At 31.7% G+C, this 19110-nt stretch overlaps 1 protein-coding gene and 1 long non-coding RNA gene across 8 annotated transcripts in view; one reads left to right on the top strand and one right to left on the bottom strand.

Annotated features, from left to right (window-relative positions):
* The window catches only part of LOC125505389, a 111286-nt gene that overhangs the window by 25148 nt on the left and 67028 nt on the right, over positions 1-19110 (top strand). The window contains exon 2 of the long non-coding RNA XR_007282145.1: positions 18632-18656. This is a non-coding gene — a long non-coding RNA (uncharacterized LOC125505389). The remainder of the gene's footprint in view (positions 1-18631; positions 18657-19110) is intronic.
* LOC109534506 (collagen alpha-1(XVIII) chain) overlaps positions 2586-19110 on the bottom strand; it is a 180217-nt gene continuing 163692 nt past the window's right edge. For all 7 annotated transcript variants that reach the window (XM_048669107.1, XM_048669103.1, XM_048669104.1 and 4 more), the window contains 3 exons: positions 12836-13005; positions 12095-12362; positions 2586-6758 (listed from right to left, as the gene is read on the bottom strand). In XM_048669107.1, the coding sequence (XP_048525064.1) occupies positions 6698-6758; positions 12095-12362; positions 12836-13005 (499 nt within the window). In that variant the 3' untranslated portion in view covers positions 2586-6697. The remainder of the gene's footprint in view (positions 6759-12094; positions 12363-12835; positions 13006-19110) is intronic.

Below are 19110 nucleotides of genomic sequence, written 5' to 3'. Positions count from 1 at the left end.
TAATTGCTTCAACAATTTCATTAGCCTTTTTTTGTCTGTATTGGGATTTTATCAGCGGAATTCTCGCAGTTAAATTACTAAGTTATATAAAAAGCCCAAGTCACAACAGCGTTAATATTTTTTGTTGCCCCTACACTTCTTCCGAGGATCAGCGTTACATATCTAACGTCGAACGTTGGAGACCCGTTTACCAGCCTTTTCTTGAAGGAAGTGGATATTTTAATCTAAGCCACTGGCTCTTATTTACCTTTTCATGTTCTGCTTCGTGTTCTTCAACCTTTTGCAGTTCAGTATAGTATAGTCCAATAGATTTTGGAGCGTCGAGCGATACTTCAAATTTGTCTTTTTTCGCTTAAAAAATACCGCAAATTTATAAGAGTTGCATTTTTGAATTGAAAATGATACACATTTTCTATTAGCAGTCACTCGAAAACGCTTTTCAGTAAGAGCTGAGTGAAAACCTACAAAATTATAGTATTTAATTTATTGTCGTCTCTCACAAATTTCAATCAGTGGATCAACGTTCGATCGAATCACTTCAGATGAATTAAAATTGAAATACATTTTTTATCTTTTGCTGTTTGTATGTTAGGCTACTTTGTCCACGAGTTTTGTGATCCGATTCCGACTTGAAACAAACACACAGCTTGGGTTGAGCGAGATAGAAGTTCAGATATTAAAATCAGAATCAGGCCTCAAACGAGGGAAGTTCAAAACTCATTTGTGGAAAATCCTTCGCACTACTGATACGTAGCTCGACTGAATAAACTGATAGTTGCATGAAACATATATAATATATTAAGTCCAAAAATGTTGGAGATCTGTCAAGGGTCTTAACTCTTAAAAAACTATAAAAAAAAGGATTTGAACAATATTTTTTGCAAAATAAAGTGAAATCGAAATACAATTTTGCTCCCTTCCAGGTGCGTAACGGGCCAAAATATCGATTCTGTCCTATTAGTCTTTTCGATAGCTTTCACCGTGTAGGTTTCATTAGTCAATATGGTTATTATTTAATATGAAATAATCATTTAGACTGTCCTGAATAAACGGTTACATTAGGAAAGTAAAAACATTTACAAAACAACCTATTTAAATGAATGTTTAATATAATAAAAGGACATCGTATAGTAGAAAATTACAAAAAAATAATTCTTTTGGGTATGAGAATGTTGAGACCTTCTATTCATGACTTCCTTCTCCGTTTACCATATATTCTAGAATATGCTGGTGTTTTATGTGTCAATGGTTATGTTTTCAATGTACTTAAAGTCCAAAATTCCGTATTTGCGATTGGTTGACCAAGTAATTAAAAAAATATGTATTTGTCTTCAAAACCAGACGAAGTCTCCGAAGGCCACACAAATAGAGACACTGAAATAGGTTTTTTGTGACAGATTTTTCAAAAGGATTCTCACAATTTTAATCTCGGTTTAAAAGTCTATCTACCAAAAAATTATATTTTACACCTGACCAGTTTTAGCTGCCCACGATATGATTTATTGAACACAAAACTTTCATTGGAAACTTACAAGCAAGTAAAATTACTTCAAGAACGAATATATCTATTGTATTCACATCTGATTATATTCGTATACGTATCAAATATAAATTAAAACAATCAAAATTAGTTCCGCTGTTTTCGTTATATTCAGCAAGTTTTCCCCGAAGTCCACTTTTTTATAGAATATGTTTGATTAATTTATACGGTACTGGGTTCTTTACCTCACAGCATTGTTAAACACCAATTGAGAAAACTAGAATTACTGCTTCAAAGCAATCCGCAATTATTTAACACTCAACCGAAATCACATGTTATTCTTGTTGCAGTTTCGTGAAGATATCTGTTAATCTTCAGTTTGCCATTGTATTTAAACAATTTATCGCACATTGATTACCATTCAATTTTTGAATCATTAAAAACTTCTTCATGTTGAAGGTGTGCGTGATCTGCAACCACTGATTTATGATCGTTTATATGTTAGTAGGTGACTTAAAAAAGTGGGTTCTGAATTTAATATTATACATAATGATTGACATAGGAACGCACCAGCTGAATATTTATGGCTTTTATTGCCGGTTAGACGCTCGCAAAATTGATTTTCATTAATTTATTTAAAAAAACTGATCTACTTCTCTGCTTTACTCTGGATGTTTTTATAAGGGAGCTCTTCAGCTTCGACATTTACATTAACAGTTAGAAATTTCAAACTGAAGCCCCTAATTTTTCTCAGTATTATTTTCAATCTCATTTTACTCTATTTTGTTTTGAATATTTTCTCATCTTCAGGCTCTATTTGGTTGGTCCATTCCATTTGAATGAATTTATTTACCAATAAAATTTTATAGATTGTAATTTTTATTAAGTGCGCTTTGTCCCAACTTGTCTCAAAAGTCTGCACTCCCTGATCTATGAAATGTAGAACACTCGCGTACATGGTGTATTTTTAATATTTAAATTTCCTTAATAAAAAATGCTAGAGATACTGATTCGCAGGGCGAGAAAGGTAACTTTTTTTACTCTTAGCAGTAATGCGAGACAGATACATCTTGAGATGGTGGAAAAGTATCATTGAAACATCACATACTTAAGTACATTTTATTGATTTGCTTAATAGTTATAACTTTCAATTACTTAATTACATATAATATACAATTTGAATCACACACTGTGCACTTAAAAATCTAGACTCGTAATTAATATAATTCAATTAATTCCATGATACATAATTTTTCTGGGAATTTTTTAGTTTAGTCCCATAATGGCAAAGTTCGAATTACTTTGACCAAACCTGATTTACAACAGTTGCCAGTAAATTTCTCTATCATGGAGGTAACTTTTCGGAGCTTTACAATAAGTCTTAATTAGTTATGTACTTGCAAAGTTACCTAAATGCCATTTTACAAAAATGATGTGTACTGCGATATGTGATTCAAGACAATGTACAGAGTGTTTCAGCATTATTTTACCTTTGTTTTAATTTTTGTATAGTAGGTGGGTACTACCAGAAAACATATAAATTCTTCGAGAAATTTGCTGGATAGTGTCATCTTAATATTATATCGAATTTCGCAGGAAACGGCGATGACAAAAATACTAGCATTTCAGTAAAAACCTTATATGTTTACATTTAAAACATTTTAATATATCTGAGAACGTTCTCGGATTCTTTCATTCATTGAATTTGCTATTTATTTTTGTGAGTAATTAAATTAATGACCAAAACGAATATAAAAGCTCTTTTTGAAGTGATAATCTCTTATGGCAGGGTGTGAATGGATTGGCATGCGCAACGGCGTCGATATGTCTGGCATACATAAAGACAAGTAGCTAAGCAGTTCTCTGTCGCACGCACATAACCGCGTTGGCTCCACCTGGTTCCATTCGGCCGGTCGTCTATTGTAATAGTGTGTAGACTGTGGTCCGTTTATGAGAATATAATAGTGTTTAGTCCGTGGGCCGGCTTCCTTTGGATGCGTTTTCGTCCGACCTGCTTTCGTCAAAAATCGTGCGAAAAGTAGTTGATGATCCAACTTCATTAGAATGTATAGAAACTCTTCTACTAGATCCGAAATCATTCGTACGAATTTGCACGAACGATTGTAAGTAAAATGAAATTTTCTATTGGAAAATAATTATCTTGTGAGCAGTCGATAATAGTTCAAAAGGAAGAAAAAACTATTCGGTTGCTAATACATTAGCAAAACGAAAATAATTTGGAGATAAAATTTAAAAAGAACAACATTCATTTCAACTCAGTGTGTTACAAAATTATTCTCTATTCAGTCAGAAACACTGCGAATCTGTAAACTAGTCCTATTTGTTTCAGATAGTTCGCACATCGCAATGGTTCGTCGGAATTCGTACAAAATACTTCAGTTCTAGTGGACGAGCTCCAGCACGTTGCAATGAAATTGGATTATTTGGTCCTTTTCGCACGATGTCTGACGAATGCAGTTCGGACGAAAACTACTTGCCTTTGCCAAAACTACCATAGATTTCCATTCATCTTTAGTGGATATTTTAATGTTGATTTTTCTTCTGATAGAGGCAATGAAATTTAATGTCATTTCTGGAATCAAAGTTGCATTTAAAGGTGCTAAATAATCCAGAACAAGCTACAATCGAGCAAGATAAAATCGAGTCTCACAATTCGTTTCTTATTACAGTTATCGTAAACCAATGGTCACTTTTGTAGGATTAGATAATGATTGAATTGATTGAATTGAGCCATCGTGCATTAAACAAGTTCAATACTTAATGGTATTTATTATTAACATCTATTAATAATATTTAGGTATCACTTCTGTCGTGCGTCCCGCGACTCACACCTTTTTTTAAATATGTTTCAAATATAAGAAGCAGCTACAGGAAAAGAAAAACACCGAGAAAGAGAAAACAGGAACATTAATCATTATGACAATATTGAGCTATCGTTTTTATGAATTAAATATACATAAACATTTACGTTTATTTTTTTTATTTATATACCCGCGCACAGGTAATTTATTTGCTTCTGCAGAATTACAATTTGGTATGAAAATGTAATTTAATGACCGTAATATATAACTATTACTATTTACTAAAATTCTTATTTCAAATACAAAAATACACAATTTAAAGTTAAGAAAATCCAGTGTTTTTAAACATTAATCACAATGCCTAACTTCGCAAAATTATTAAATTTAATGCAAAAACATGTTCGATTATTCCAGTACATATATGCATATTTGAGAAATTAAATATTCATAAATGGATAACAAACCCGCAAAAAGACTATGATAATATTTTTTTATAACAAATGAAATCATTATGATATTGGATAATGAACTAGACCACAAGCAAAATAATTAAAATATGTTTAATTTTAGCTTCGTATATTTTTTATAATGCAACCGTGCTTTATAATACATGTTTCATAATTGATCATTCTTCCTGCTATCGTCAACACATTTAATACACATTTTAGTTACGGGAGAAATGCGAACAATTTGTATGAATAATTGAACGCGTGGAATTAACGTTTTAATATGCAAACATCTAAAGTCTACTAAGTAATTTAAGAAAACTTACATTAAACACAAATGATTCAAAAATCTACAAATACATTAGGCATAAGCAAATAAAATGGTCACATAATTTATGATTTATGACATTTTGTGTTTCATTAAAATGAAATGTTCAATTTCCCTTATAACATTGACGATTACAGAATTTAAATACTTGGCTCCAAAAATTCAAATTGAGGCAAATAGAAAATTATACAACATACGAGGAAACACCCTATACCTTGACTGTAATGAAAATACAGTAAATTTTTCATAATCTGTGTTATGATCTGCTCAATGTTTGAGCTTATGCTTTTTCTTTGTATCGGTTTTAACAATTTGAGGATCAGGAATATTGTCTTTCGAAAATATGCTACTAACTTTTTGTCTTCAAGTATGTCACCATTTTCACGAAAATCGCATGTGTTCAGTTACCTATCTATTATTATGTCGTTAGTGTGATTCGTCATGAAAACAATGCAGCTACATACTTAATTTTAACATTTACTATACTGACTTACACTTAATAATAAATAGATAAAAGTATAAAAAAATCGAGTTTTATAGGCCAATATCATTCACGTTATAAAATACTAGTCTAAATGTTTATTATATGGATCTCCTATCATATTATTCACTTCTTCATCTCTATGCTGCATCACCAAAATATTTCTTGGCGGCAAATTTAAATTAATTTTAATTAATTGCAAAAATGCTTTTTTATACAAATAATATAACGGTGGGGAGATTTTACGTAGATTTGCCATTATGCCACTTTTGTGGGCAAAGCTTCTGCAAGCGCGAATTGAAATATTAAATAGATCGTTAAATGTTATAGAGAACATGTTATAATATGGAACAGGAAATGGGCAATTTCAGAAGATGTTCAAGATAATGTTATGTTGTGCAGATGGGGTTTGATATTTAAAGTAGGGCAACGCTATACTAGCATCGCATACCATTGCTGCATGGAATATTCCAAGCTTGAATGAAATACTTTGAATAATTAAACATGGACAGTATGAACAAATTATTTGATTTCAAAGACATGATTTAACAACTAGGAGAGCCAGATAATTATTTGCAATCACTTATAAACACTTATTTATCTACAACTATTTGGTAGTAAACAGTCAAAAATTGTATTATCTTAACATCAATGTCTAAATGCTATTTAAGCTTACTTGCTAGTGACTGATTTTAACAGTTTATAGGGACATTTGGTGAGAAAGCAAATACGAGTTTGAAACGGAAAGCCCGACTTTTACCCTGCTATGAACGTTTTAATTCGTTAATTATTACCTACAGCTATTTCAATAATTCACAGCTTAATCAAACTGGTGTATGTTACGATTTAATTGCACATTAACTATGGTCATGATCCAAACTGTTATTAAATTCATTGCATTCAATAATATAATCAACTATTTATAGACATCAACAATGCCCATCTATTTATTAATTAAACACCAACAGTTGCTAATATTCTGTTTGATTATGGAATTATTGAAATTTAATACGTCACAAAAGTAATGAAATTTTCGTTCGCTTATTGACTAAAGTATCATATTGTGATTGATTTCCCTCTAATATTTAACTAAATCATGGTGGATGGGAAACGAGGAGAAACTTGACCAGGGTAAAGAAACTAGTGAATGGAATTCAGTAGTTGATGATACTGTTCCTCTGACATTAGCTCTCCTTCAGTGCTGAAAAAGAAAATAATTTCGTTAGGCACTGATTGACATAAAACATGACGGAATTGCATTGCGTTCATTATTATAACTGGAACTTCTTTTCTACAACCGCTCCAAATGTAATATAAAAATACAAATTCCTCACAAATTTCAGTCTCTATTGAGGCCCCAATTTATTTGCCAACGTGAGTAGTTCGAAGATTAAACTATTTCCACTTGATAAGTTCCTACGAATAGACAGGGGTGCAGGTAGGTATCTGTCGTGGATAAAATATAGTTCGGATGCAGCTTTTATTCCAGAAGAGTGGATTCTACGAGTCAGAATTTTCAACTTGCGATTATGTCAGAGAAAGGTAGAATTTCGATAAAACATTTATATAAAATGAGCAAATTATTGGGCAATCCAATTACTTTTTATTCTTTCGTAGGGATTTTCTGCCACCTATTAACAACAATTATTTTTAATTGTCCTTTTCTCCGGCTGGCTATTGTTCGGTAACATGCCTTGACGGAGATCTAATGGGCAATTTTCACTAATTTTCTTCTCAGTTTTTGCATAAGCTCATAACGACTGCTTTTTTAGAACTAACCGTCGCTACAATATTTTGTAGAAAATGACAATAGGCGCTACGAATTTTAAATTTAAATTATTTAAATTTTAAAAATAATTTTGAAAGTTATTTACTTATAAACGTACTGCCGGAATTTATTAGGATGCATTTTAAGCAGATGATGAAGATTATTTTGCTATCAAGTAAGCCACCTCATAAAAGTGCTGTATTTTATTATATTCATTACTCTGGTTTAAAGCGTTATTTGGTGCTGGTCCTTCTTCCTTTCGAAACATTTAAAATAGACAGAAAATGTTCAATTTCTCATCAATAATTTTATTTAAACGTCTCTACTAGGAGTGAAGCGGGATTTTTAATAGGACCTTGAAACAATTACAGATAATTAAGTGTTAACTTTTTCAAATAAGTACATTTTTGAAAAGCATGTGATCATTAAAATACAATGCAATGGGCCATGGAAGAGTGACGTATAAATCGAAAACAGTGATCAAAAATAATATTAGATTCAAAAGTTATTAATACTAGGCAGGGCTTGCGTCTCAAAACGAACCACCTGTTATCTGTTTTAAATGTGCAGAATTGAACATAAATTCGGCCCGCTCTAACAAAGCGTATAACTGTTTTTCAACTACATGGGAGTGGCCTATAAAATAGCAATATATTTTTATTTTTACACGAGATGAGATTTTATATACTGCTATCAAAAGGGTCCACGTTATAGCAGTTTAGACCCTTTTACTCTTTTATTTCAGAAGAATTTGTTTTAGCTTAGTCAGTAACAAACTACCACTAACAATTTGAGCATTATTTATTAACAAAAGATGACAGGAAAAATTCCTCGGAACCGTTTCTATAATAAGTATTCGACTCGTAATTGAATCGATGTAAATCACAAAAAAAATCAACAAATCATAGGAATTTGAATTGAAAACAAAAACTGCGTTTGTATATTACAAAGAATCGAATACTCGAATAAAAAGTTCAGGTTAATTAACGCAGAAACTTTTGCTTTTTTCGTTGATGAGCTTGGGTGAGTTTTACGCCTGTAGCGCCCATTATTAACACCTGCTAATTTCCAAGTTCGTGAAAGCTGGACCCCTTTAACTCCTTTGATTTTTGATTATCTGATTTTCAGACTAGTAATATCGGTATTTTATTTGATTTACATGCTTCGTTTTCTATCTATGCATGAAATGTTATTGGTTAGAAACGTGACGCCTCGGTCATTTTCCAATGTTGGATATGGTGATTTTTCACTATTTAGTTCGTATACACACAAACTGAACGCTATTGAAACTTTAAAGCAAAAGTTGACATGAACGCCCATTGTTTTACATTATGTTTAGGCATGCAATGTATGCATATTTATTTTCCACTAGTTTGGATCTGTTCAGGTAAGATATTTACTTTTGAATAATAAAAACAGCACTGATATTGTTCAAACACTCATGGCCTGAAGATATTTCCACAAATCAATTATATTTTTCATTTAAACCCTCAATACCTACTAGAATAATAACTAAAAATAGTATATGTATAGAATTATCGAAATTTGTTAAATTCTGTATTGAATTTACTGATTTGTTTTTTCAATATTGTTTATCGACTTTAAATAGAAGGTTAGCTTCTTCTTCTCACATTTTTGGTACTTTTACCGGCTCTTTGTAGATAATTAAAATACTTTCGAGGGAAATAATGATCATAAATCTGAAACCACTGAATGGATAAAAAATTTAGAAACAAGCATGTATTTTATCTATAGGTCTTCTTGATGACCTTTCAAGCTTAAAGATGTTTAGAAACATCGTACCAACACGCCGCAGGAGGTTGTTGGAATGATTTTCAGGAAGTTTTGAGGGTGTTCGCAACAACAATAGGAATTTAAACTTTCCGAAGTATTTTCGCTTAAGTTACCGTTATTGCACAAGAAGGGACGTGTTCGAAATGCCAGCCTGTTACGTGCTTACATTATTCGGACTAACAGGATTGGCTGCTGTTTCATTAATGTGGGTATTTTCTGAAAGTGTCGTCTTTGAGAGCAAATCCGAACTTTACAATTGGTGTCTTTAACGATGTCTTTGTTGACTATATTCGCATTTTTGTTTGCATTTGCATTAAAACTTTAGCCAGGATTGTGTCTGTAGAATATCCAGGACAGTAGTTCTATACTTACAAATACTTTTCTGTATACATGTAAGAAATAAAGTTTGGAAATTAATATTCATTAATTGCTTCTTTAAATTTAAGGTTGTAGCTGTAGGTTCTTAATATTTAAGGAATCGTTCATCAAACCAGCCTTAATTGATAACACGTAATTAGACAGTTATCAGCAACTGATTTAAGAATAACTATTGCACTTAAACGCCTTTCCATATTTCGAGGTTTTTTGAAAATAGATCATTCGTCTGCCGGCCCATTCTTCAATAAATATGAGGGAAACATCAATTAGCTCTTGGCAAAGTAATGCATTTCTATTTAAGTATATGTTTGTGTGAACGATTCCTGAATGATGATGGGCTGTTTCAAATCCACACTTTGCTAAATTACTTCTCTACCTGCCATGATTCACAAAGTTTATCTTGCACTAAATAAATCAACTCTGCGTTATGGCTTTGATTTTTTATTTCCACAATTTCGAGTCTTGACAGCAGGGAATAGGAAAAATGTTCAGTTTCAGCTATTTCACCTTCAGGGAGCGAGTCGGATTTAAAACTCGAAGCAACAAAATATTATGGCGAAGCGCCAACAAAGGAAACTATTATCGAGACCATTTACTTTCTAAGAACGTTTTATGAATCGTTTCGTCTTGAGCTTCGTGAATTGTGCAGTCTTGTTGCACCAATTCCAAAATATGGGCATCTTAAATGTGGCCGGGAATACTAAAATAATAGCCGGCTCTCAGATTACAAAAGCGACGAAAACTGATGTTTTGCGGCCTTAAATCGACTTCTTTCGATTAAGACCATAAAACAAACCGGCAAAACAAAACATACACCTTTTTAAGTCTTTAAGTAAAAAGTCATAAAAAAGTTACGGTTTTGTTCATTCCTATGATATTGATATAAAACCAAAAACAGCAAAAGTGCAGATTACTTTAATCTTTTTACTAATAAACACATTTTTTCTCTTTCCTTCCTGACTGATTGTCAAGGGCTGCACATTTATAGAGGGTATCTGCCGACGGTCTTAAGAGACTTGTGCCGTTGATTCTTTCGCCAGATTAGGCTGTTCTGCTAATTTAATTTAGCTCTATTTAGGTGGCTTTAAAGTTTCGCGGTTCAGATGTTGTGACGACGTGTACATTGTTTAAATCGGTTCTTTTTTATTTATAAATTTCTAACAATTCATACATATGTGTGTATCTACTCTTTGTACATCAATTTCCACGTTATATGTAAGTACTAGATTCTACTAAGTACAAATCGTTATCAAAACTGTTGAATTGTCGACAAATTCATACATTATAAAATTATTATCTCAAAAAATGTTTGCTTAAAATTTTAGAGATATAACAAGCTTTTCACGTCTAGGAATTAAAAATTATCCTACAATAGAAAATGTAGGCCCTGATATGATATGCTATGGTTTGGCACCTAATTTTTTGCATTATTTTGGGCTTGGATGTTGAAAAATTAAAGTTAAATTGGCTTATTCTCACACAATCAAAATGTAGTGGAAGGACGTAGATTATCTTAAAGAACATCAATATCCAATATATTTACTACATTTTTATATAAATTTCATTAAAAATAAATATATTTGAAACTTGACGATTAAATTAGGCACTCGACAAAATTTGACGATTATTCGATTGTATTTTTTTTATATGTATAATATATATTATACATATCGAATTGACTGATCGATGTAGTTATTAAAATGCTTCTGAATAGATTGAAATGGATTACTTATTGAATACTTTTTCTGCACTTGATTTCTTCTTTCTTGAATATTCTTTGAATATTCCAACGATTTATTATTTGTATTCAGTATCCGCTCGGGAATTATGAAAGTAATTGAAATTCACTGTTTTATAATATCGACGTCAAAAAGTAGATTTGAAAGCTTTATGAAGTTTTCTTATATTGCCTCATTCATTAAAATGAATCATTTCAAATTGTATTTTTATTCCGTCGTTTCCAAAGGTAAGAGTTGGAAAGTCTGAAAGCCAAGCAGACCATAAATGATGTCGCTCAATTAATAATACTGATAAATTAGCAATGGCATATAACTGAAGTCTTTTTAATTGAGAAAATGGACAAATAGTATGACTCAGTTTTAATGATGCTCATTTGAATAGTGCAGTTGCTAACTATTGAATTGAAGTAGATTTGTGAGAACGATAAATATTCTAATTTTTCCTTAAAATAATAGGATGTGATTTTAATATTTTTACCGAGTTTATACTATACAGTGTACTGTATAGTGGAAATATATTCTTTGTTGTAAAATGAACAATTTTGTAAAATTATTAAATACTTCATCAATGGAATACCATTGAATTTCTCGAGTACGGCTGATCGCAAATGTTGCTTCATACCTAACCAGCATTTTTACGATTTTTACGGACAACCGTAAATAAGTTCAGAAGAAGTTTAAATCATTATACTAGGTGGATTCTTTTCCAACTAGTAAAATCCTTCGAATCCAATCCAGTTTTGTATTTGCTTGTTAGCAAGAACAAAATACGTTCGTGTAAGTGCGCCAGTTCTTTCACTATATTTTGAATTTGAAATATCTTTTGAAAAACTGCTATTTAAATATGTCTTTCCTTACCCATAATCTATCGTTCTTCTTCTTCTTCTGCGCTGCACGAATAATTCGCTGGTGGATTCTATGCAAAGCAAGATCAGTTTTTTGTCACAGGATATCGGATTTTGATCCAGAAGCATTTGCCCTTTGAGGCTTCCAGCCAATCCAAACTTTCCATAAGACGATGAATGCCATGCTTCGCATGATACATCCAGAGCTCGAGTCCCATCTAGCAAAGCTCCATGCCAAGCTGCTTTTATTGGCCAACTGGGGTCTGTCATTACGTTTTTACCTATTAGAAAGACAGAAAAATCCTTAATGAAATTGAGAAAAAACTATTCAATCACACCTCATGATAGAAACAATTAATGGGATTGTTTTGTTCTAAACTTTTGAAAATAAATATTTGCTTGTGTGACAGTGTTTCACTAAAACTTGTGAAACTTGAAAAGCGCATTGTTTCTCGGTTTAAAAATGTTCGAACTCTAGGATTTTTAGTCAAGTAAAACGAAAACTCCACATGTAATACTGCGTCTAGCTTTCCATATTGTTTGCTGATTACTAAACTACTCACATGGGATAATATTATTATTAATAAGTTTACAATCTTTGGTTGATAGTCACATGCCATTAAGTGAGCGATGAAGCAAACGATTTTAAGCTTCACACACTGAAGCCCCAGAACGTAAAATAAATTAAAAAAAACTGTTGAATATTTAAATAATTTAAGCCATCTTGCATATTTGGACTAGAAATAGAACTTACCATTGAAAGAGAATATTCTCGGCTGATGCGAAAATGGAGCTCCTCTTCCATCGAATATATCCTGCCATGAATCGAATAATACTTCGCCCCGTAAGTTGCAAACCGGTAATACTCGATCGATTGGTCGCACAATAGAACTCACATCCTGAGACCGGGTTGACAAAAATGCCCTGTAAATTAAAAACAAAATTATATCTAAGTATCTCAATAAGCAGCATATTAGCATCCGGATTTAAGAACAATAATCAGGGTTGTTCGTGTAAAATAATTTTTGTTCTAAACGTTATGAATATTTACCAGCTCTAAAAAGAATCGTGGTTTAATGCAAATATTTTCCCAAATATTTTATAATATACGCTCGAAAGCTGTTTTTCCACCCGAGTTTACACGATGATTTATTAATTTATTTATGTACCCAGCAAGAAAATCCACGTGGGGGATTAAAGCGCATTTTAAACAGTTTAGCTTTAAAACGTTGGCTGTTCCTGGAAGGCAGCTTTATTTGATGCAAAAGAAAAACTCAAAATTGCAACTTTTACTGCCATTAGTTAATGCAACATCTTGCCTTTCTTTTTAAATTAACTTGTTAAGTTCTTAGTTGACCCTTATCTATCTATGGCTGTATATAAGCTGTTTAAAGTTGCATATGTTTTGAATTTTATATTTATAACAAGTAACTTTTATTCAACTTTAAGACAAGTCACTTTGTTACTTTTTAGAGGCCCGATGCTGGCCTAAATAAAGCCGAAACATTGGCCCAAGAAAAATAGGCGTTTTTTCCGCCACTATCAATTGACCGATCAATCTAATATAAAGAAAGCGACACCTATTACTAATTATCTTCACGGTCACCAAGAAACCTCAACTTAATATATAACAATGTCCCAAGTTGGGTAAACTAGAACAAATTTATATATCATTTTAATAAAAATATTAGTGTCTGTGCTAAATAACGTAGGAAAATGTACAAATATCCCCCTAAAATTCTTGCCTGAAGTAAAGTACTAAATACATGTGATTGTGCTCAGACAGTAGTAAATACTATTCAATTAGCTCACTCGTTTTATATGCAATGGATGTGAGTATCTCAAATGATTTCAACAAAATCTGAACAGATGCAGAAAAGTTATTTAAAAGTGAACTGTTCCACATAGCACGGGGAAGATATACGTTTCGAAGTTAGAGCTTTGAGCTGAGGATGGCTTAGAGTTCTAAACACAAACTGCAAATACGACAGCTGCAATATTATTGTTTTTATTTTTACTATCAAAGACAAGATCGTAAAATCTGGTGCCATCTGTCTCCGTATAAAATCCTAGCATAAAATATTGTAATTTTAAGAAAGTTCTTTCCCGAATAAAATTCATCCTCAAAAAGATTGGTTTTTCTGTAATGAGAGAGATTACTCTAACGGGTAACCTAAACCGCAGGCCTAATATCAGATTCATCCGGCTTTATACAAACAAGAACGTAGTAGTAGCTAAAGCAAAAAGGAAAGTACTTAAAATGGAAGCCTAAGTTTTTCGTATCAACAAAATACGGTTTTAGCGTAACAATGCTTTTTACTATTACTATAAAGAGGTTTCCGCCATTACAGTAAACATTATCTTTTGGGTTAAAAAAGTTTCTATTTACGGACGCAAAGTGCTTCTAAAAATTTGGGCCAATGACAACAGAGCGGCTTTAGTAAAATGAACTTTGCTATTTTATTATAACAAAATTTCGCCTTCGTGTCTAAACACTTACATTTTTGGTAGGTAAAAAAGGTTCATCAGCGCAATGAGACAGACGCCTTTCATGTGAATTGCTTAATGCGTTTCGATTAGTTGACAAAACCAACAAAAAATATTCTTTGTTTATGTTTTTTCGCTAGGAGTAGGGACGAATGTTCCACTGAATTTGGAGCTGTTGTTACTGTTGGTAGGGTTGATTACATTCTGATGTTATTTCACTAAATTCGAACTGATTCTGCTGTCTAGGCCATAGCTAAAGTTAATTGGAAATCGAAAAGGGGTTTAGTTTCTTAAAAAAGATTGAATGCGGTTTTTTTGAGATTTTAGATATTTATAAAATATGTAAAAAAAAACTTACCAATTGAGCTTAAAGAGTTTACTAATTTACATTACAGCAATTGCACCGTTCAATTTTACTTATCAACAGGGAAGATGGCAATTAATAACAAATCAATCCAAAAAATGTTCGAAATAATAAATCAAATCTTAATGCCTAATAAGTATAAGTGTAATACTCTTCTGATCCACGTATGCATGTGGATTATTTCTAATTAAATTAGTTGCTTTATTGATAGGCAGTTTTGATATTGTTTGTCTATTAAGATTTGTTATTAAGTGTTAATTAAAAATATCATAAAACGGAATTACGGAAAGCAAATTATGTTTGCTCATATCCTCCAAACAAAGTATGGGATTAAGCCGATAGTTGCACTTAAAATATTATTAGGGAGATCTGCATTTTCCAAAAATCCAAGGTAACACATTTTGACACCATTTGAGCAGATTTCAGCGCGATCCCTTCTTTATAGTGTTAAAATTATTATTCTAAATTCTTTCCTAGATACAAAAGGGCAGTAGGACAATAGTTTTCCTATCAATATTTCACTCACTTATTTTGCGATAAATTGACATTTTTTTTAGGAGATGAACAGCAATATGAGATTTACATTCCTAAAGTAACTTAATACAAAATTTCCGGCCTTTTTGTTTGACCTGTATTAACGTGTTTAGCCAGGGTCTAGGGATAAACTTTAATTTATGGTACAAAGTTTAAATGCTTATTAGTGTCTTCCTAAGTGTTTCAACTGTTTGCCATCAATTTTAACGGGCAACTCAAGTCTTCATGGAGTTGAGAAGTAATTCTATTATGCAAGTCTTCTCTTGAAATCGTTCAGTTTTTGATATATTCTGCGGAGCTGGTACTGAGGAAAATATCATAAATGTTTTATTGTATGTTGAGCTTAATTGGCATATAAATACTACAGTTGTTGCAGTGGATTTAGGTATGATAAACTATAGCGTGAAGTTTCTTGGATTATGGATCAACCAAGAATATTTTCTTAATTATATATTTAATACCTTTATTCTAATGTTATTGTCACACTAGATGCATTGCCGAATAGATAAGTAATGTTATGTTGTCATTATAAACTGGTGTTATTTTTTTTACATTTATTTCATGTTACCTATGTTACATAAAGTTGTAACCTGGATATTTTGATCGCCGTTTGTACCATCATTCTCTCATTCATTAGACTGGTACATGTATTTCCTAAGAAATTACTACTATCAATTTTACAAGATTTGGCTTTGGCAACAAAGCAAAATATGCTTCAGTCGTCCAGTATAACTTTACAATTACAATCTAGAAAGCTACATAGGAAGGGGCCGTGTATTTTTTATGTTTGCCAAACCCCTTGACTTTACCAACTTAGATTTACCTAAGGAAAATTTAAAACCGAAATGTTTCAAATTAAATCTATTGCAAAACAACGTTTGATTAATATGGAATTACTGTTTTAGCACGTCGTATTCTGACACCTGAGCTGTAAAGAGCTTCTGTTCAGACACCGATCTTACCGACTACACATCGACACCACTAACGACTCTAAACGACCGACTCTAAACGACTAAATTTGTTGATCACTTAGGAAGACACTAATAAGCATTTGTATTATAATTTTAAGACCCTCATCATTAGGATAACGTTGTAACATAACTTTAGGTCTCCAATCAGTTTAGTTTTAACCAAATATTTCGCCTTTTGTGTTTCTTTTACTTTCTAGTCGGTTAGGAGAGACACGGCTTGGTCATCTGGTCGAATAAAAAATATGCCGTTTTATTAAGGCTATCGAAGTAAAACCACTTAATTAGACTTTTTTTGCTTGTGCCAGCAAAACCAATTACATACTTTAGCATTTTCTCTTCGTCACATTTTTTATAAAATATACATATAATAAAAACGCTCTCTTTTTTCCTAGAAATATTCACAATCTGATCATCAAACTTCGTTTTGGTATAAATCTGTCGTCAAAATATTATATTTTATAGAAGTTTTGTTTGTAAATTCCAGTGATATAAACAATGTAAATCGGGGAGCATCCCTAATAGAGGGATATAAGCCTATTGTAACTGGAGTGGTATAAAAACGACGTTTTACGCCTGTTTTTTTAATCTTGATAATGGATCTGGCAAATATCCGACAATGCGATTTGGGGATTTAGTACCTATTGAATATTTGGGTCCAATGAGTTTAGATTTTCCGGTGCAGAAATTCACACCTGGTCTTTTTTTAGGTGGTTTGCAGTCTGATTTATTAAATGTGTTACTTTAGTTCCAAACATACAATTTTCGTTAAAAATTCCCGGGCTGTTTGAGTGAATCGTTCGATCCATTTAATCGAATTAACATGCAAACAAACGTTACTTCGTCAGAGAGCTCAAAATAAATACAGGGAGTAATTTTGGCTGATATAAACAGTTATTTGATTCCGCAAAGCTTTGGAGAGATAAACAATTCGATAAATAAGCAAGTTTATTTGCCTAACCGAGATCATTAGTAGCAGGCAGTAGCAAGACAAAATTGGCACTAATTAAAATTAGCCTATTAACCGCTGTACTTACCGGTGCTTGAAAATCTTTATAGTTTGTTCATTTGGGTATTTTGTGGAAATGTTAGCGATTCTTAAATATTTATTCAGTGATGGAAATTACAAAATATTGTTCATTTTGCGAGGACGTTTTGACTAATTAGCATTATTTATTTGTGCATATTGCCCACAACAGTCCACGCAGTAGGTACTCAATTTTGAACCCAAATCTATTATTTCAAGCATTTATTCTTAATTAGATCATAAAATAATTTAATAAATCTTACTACATAAATAACGTACTAACTTCAAAAACAAACTCATATGGTTTGGATGAACTGATAATGAAACAGGATGTTCAGAACTAATATGAAGATATTTTGGTGGTTCTAGAGATTAAAATAACACTGAAAAGTTCTTATAGGGATCTCGAATCGCAAATACTGCTTGTTAAACTAGATGGAACCCCATTGTAGATGTGTTTTAGTATTATTTTATAAACAAAAATCTGAAATTCTTTAATAAATGCGAACGAGAAACCCTTTTACATATTTGATAAATAAAGAATTATAGGTTTTAGTCTAATATTATAAAAAATGTCCTATGTAAATATTTTCCAAATTTTTTTGCTTATATTATTTATTAATGTTTGAAATAATTTACTGAGTTTTATTAAGGGGCTCGAAAAAGGGGTATTTAAGTTAAGTAACGCCATATATAAATTTATAGAATGACACTCATACATTTCCTTGTTTAAGACATTGTATGTCGACGACACATACAAGTAGAAGATTAAATCGTTGTTTTGTAAATCTGACTTTCTACCTTTGCGTAAATCACATAATACCATTCATTAATTCAACACTATTTAAAAAACTCAAATAATTAAAATTAAAATAATAAAAGGATGGTCAACAAAAACAGTAGATGAGAGATTTTGAAAACTGAAGAACACGATTTATAAAATTGTACAGAAATTAATTAAATTGTTGACTGACAACTGAAAACATGTTTGTGACATATGTATGTACGTATATTTGAAGTATTTCACTAAGACTGATTTACCAAAATCGGAAAAAATCGCCTATAGTAGTCTACTTTTGTGTCAACTTTACATCGTAAATTATTGACGGACACAATTTTCTACTTTCTCGTTTATTTGCTTTTACTAAACTTTGACATTTTTTATTTTAGGTCTGCAATCGGCAAGTCAAGACTGGTAAGTTAACATTTTATTATTAAAGCATATATTTTTTGGAGATTATACCAAAGAAAATAAATAATTTGGAAAACAATAAATAGTAATATCTCCGTGTGCAAAAGTAGTTCGTTTAGTTTAGGTATCTAATTTTCTAATTTTTCTCAAGCTAAGCATTGAGAGGTGGTGGTTTTTTTTATACAATATAATGTAAAGAAATTACGTTTGGTGAAGCTCGCTGGCAGAAGCTTCGTTCCAATGGTGTACTTATTTAACAATTTGTATTGTCGGAAGCCAAAATATTTGCGGTTTTCTTGCAAGTTTATATTGTAGATTATTGTACGTACTTTCCTGACTGTGTTTCAATTCCAAAATTAAAATCAAATCCTGGGTTCTTCAGTCATTTATTGTTCATTTATCAATTTAAAAAAACGTTTCGGTGTTTTCCACCATCATCAGTTTTAATGTGTAGCGT

Source organism: Dendroctonus ponderosae, unplaced genomic scaffold (genome assembly GCF_020466585.1).
Source record: "Dendroctonus ponderosae isolate FM_Combo_2020 unplaced genomic scaffold, Dpon_F_20191213v2 Dpon_F_20191213_8, whole genome shotgun sequence".
NCBI lineage: Eukaryota > Metazoa > Arthropoda > Insecta > Coleoptera > Curculionidae > Dendroctonus > Dendroctonus ponderosae.
This window is presented reverse-complemented; position numbering and strand designations above follow the sequence as displayed.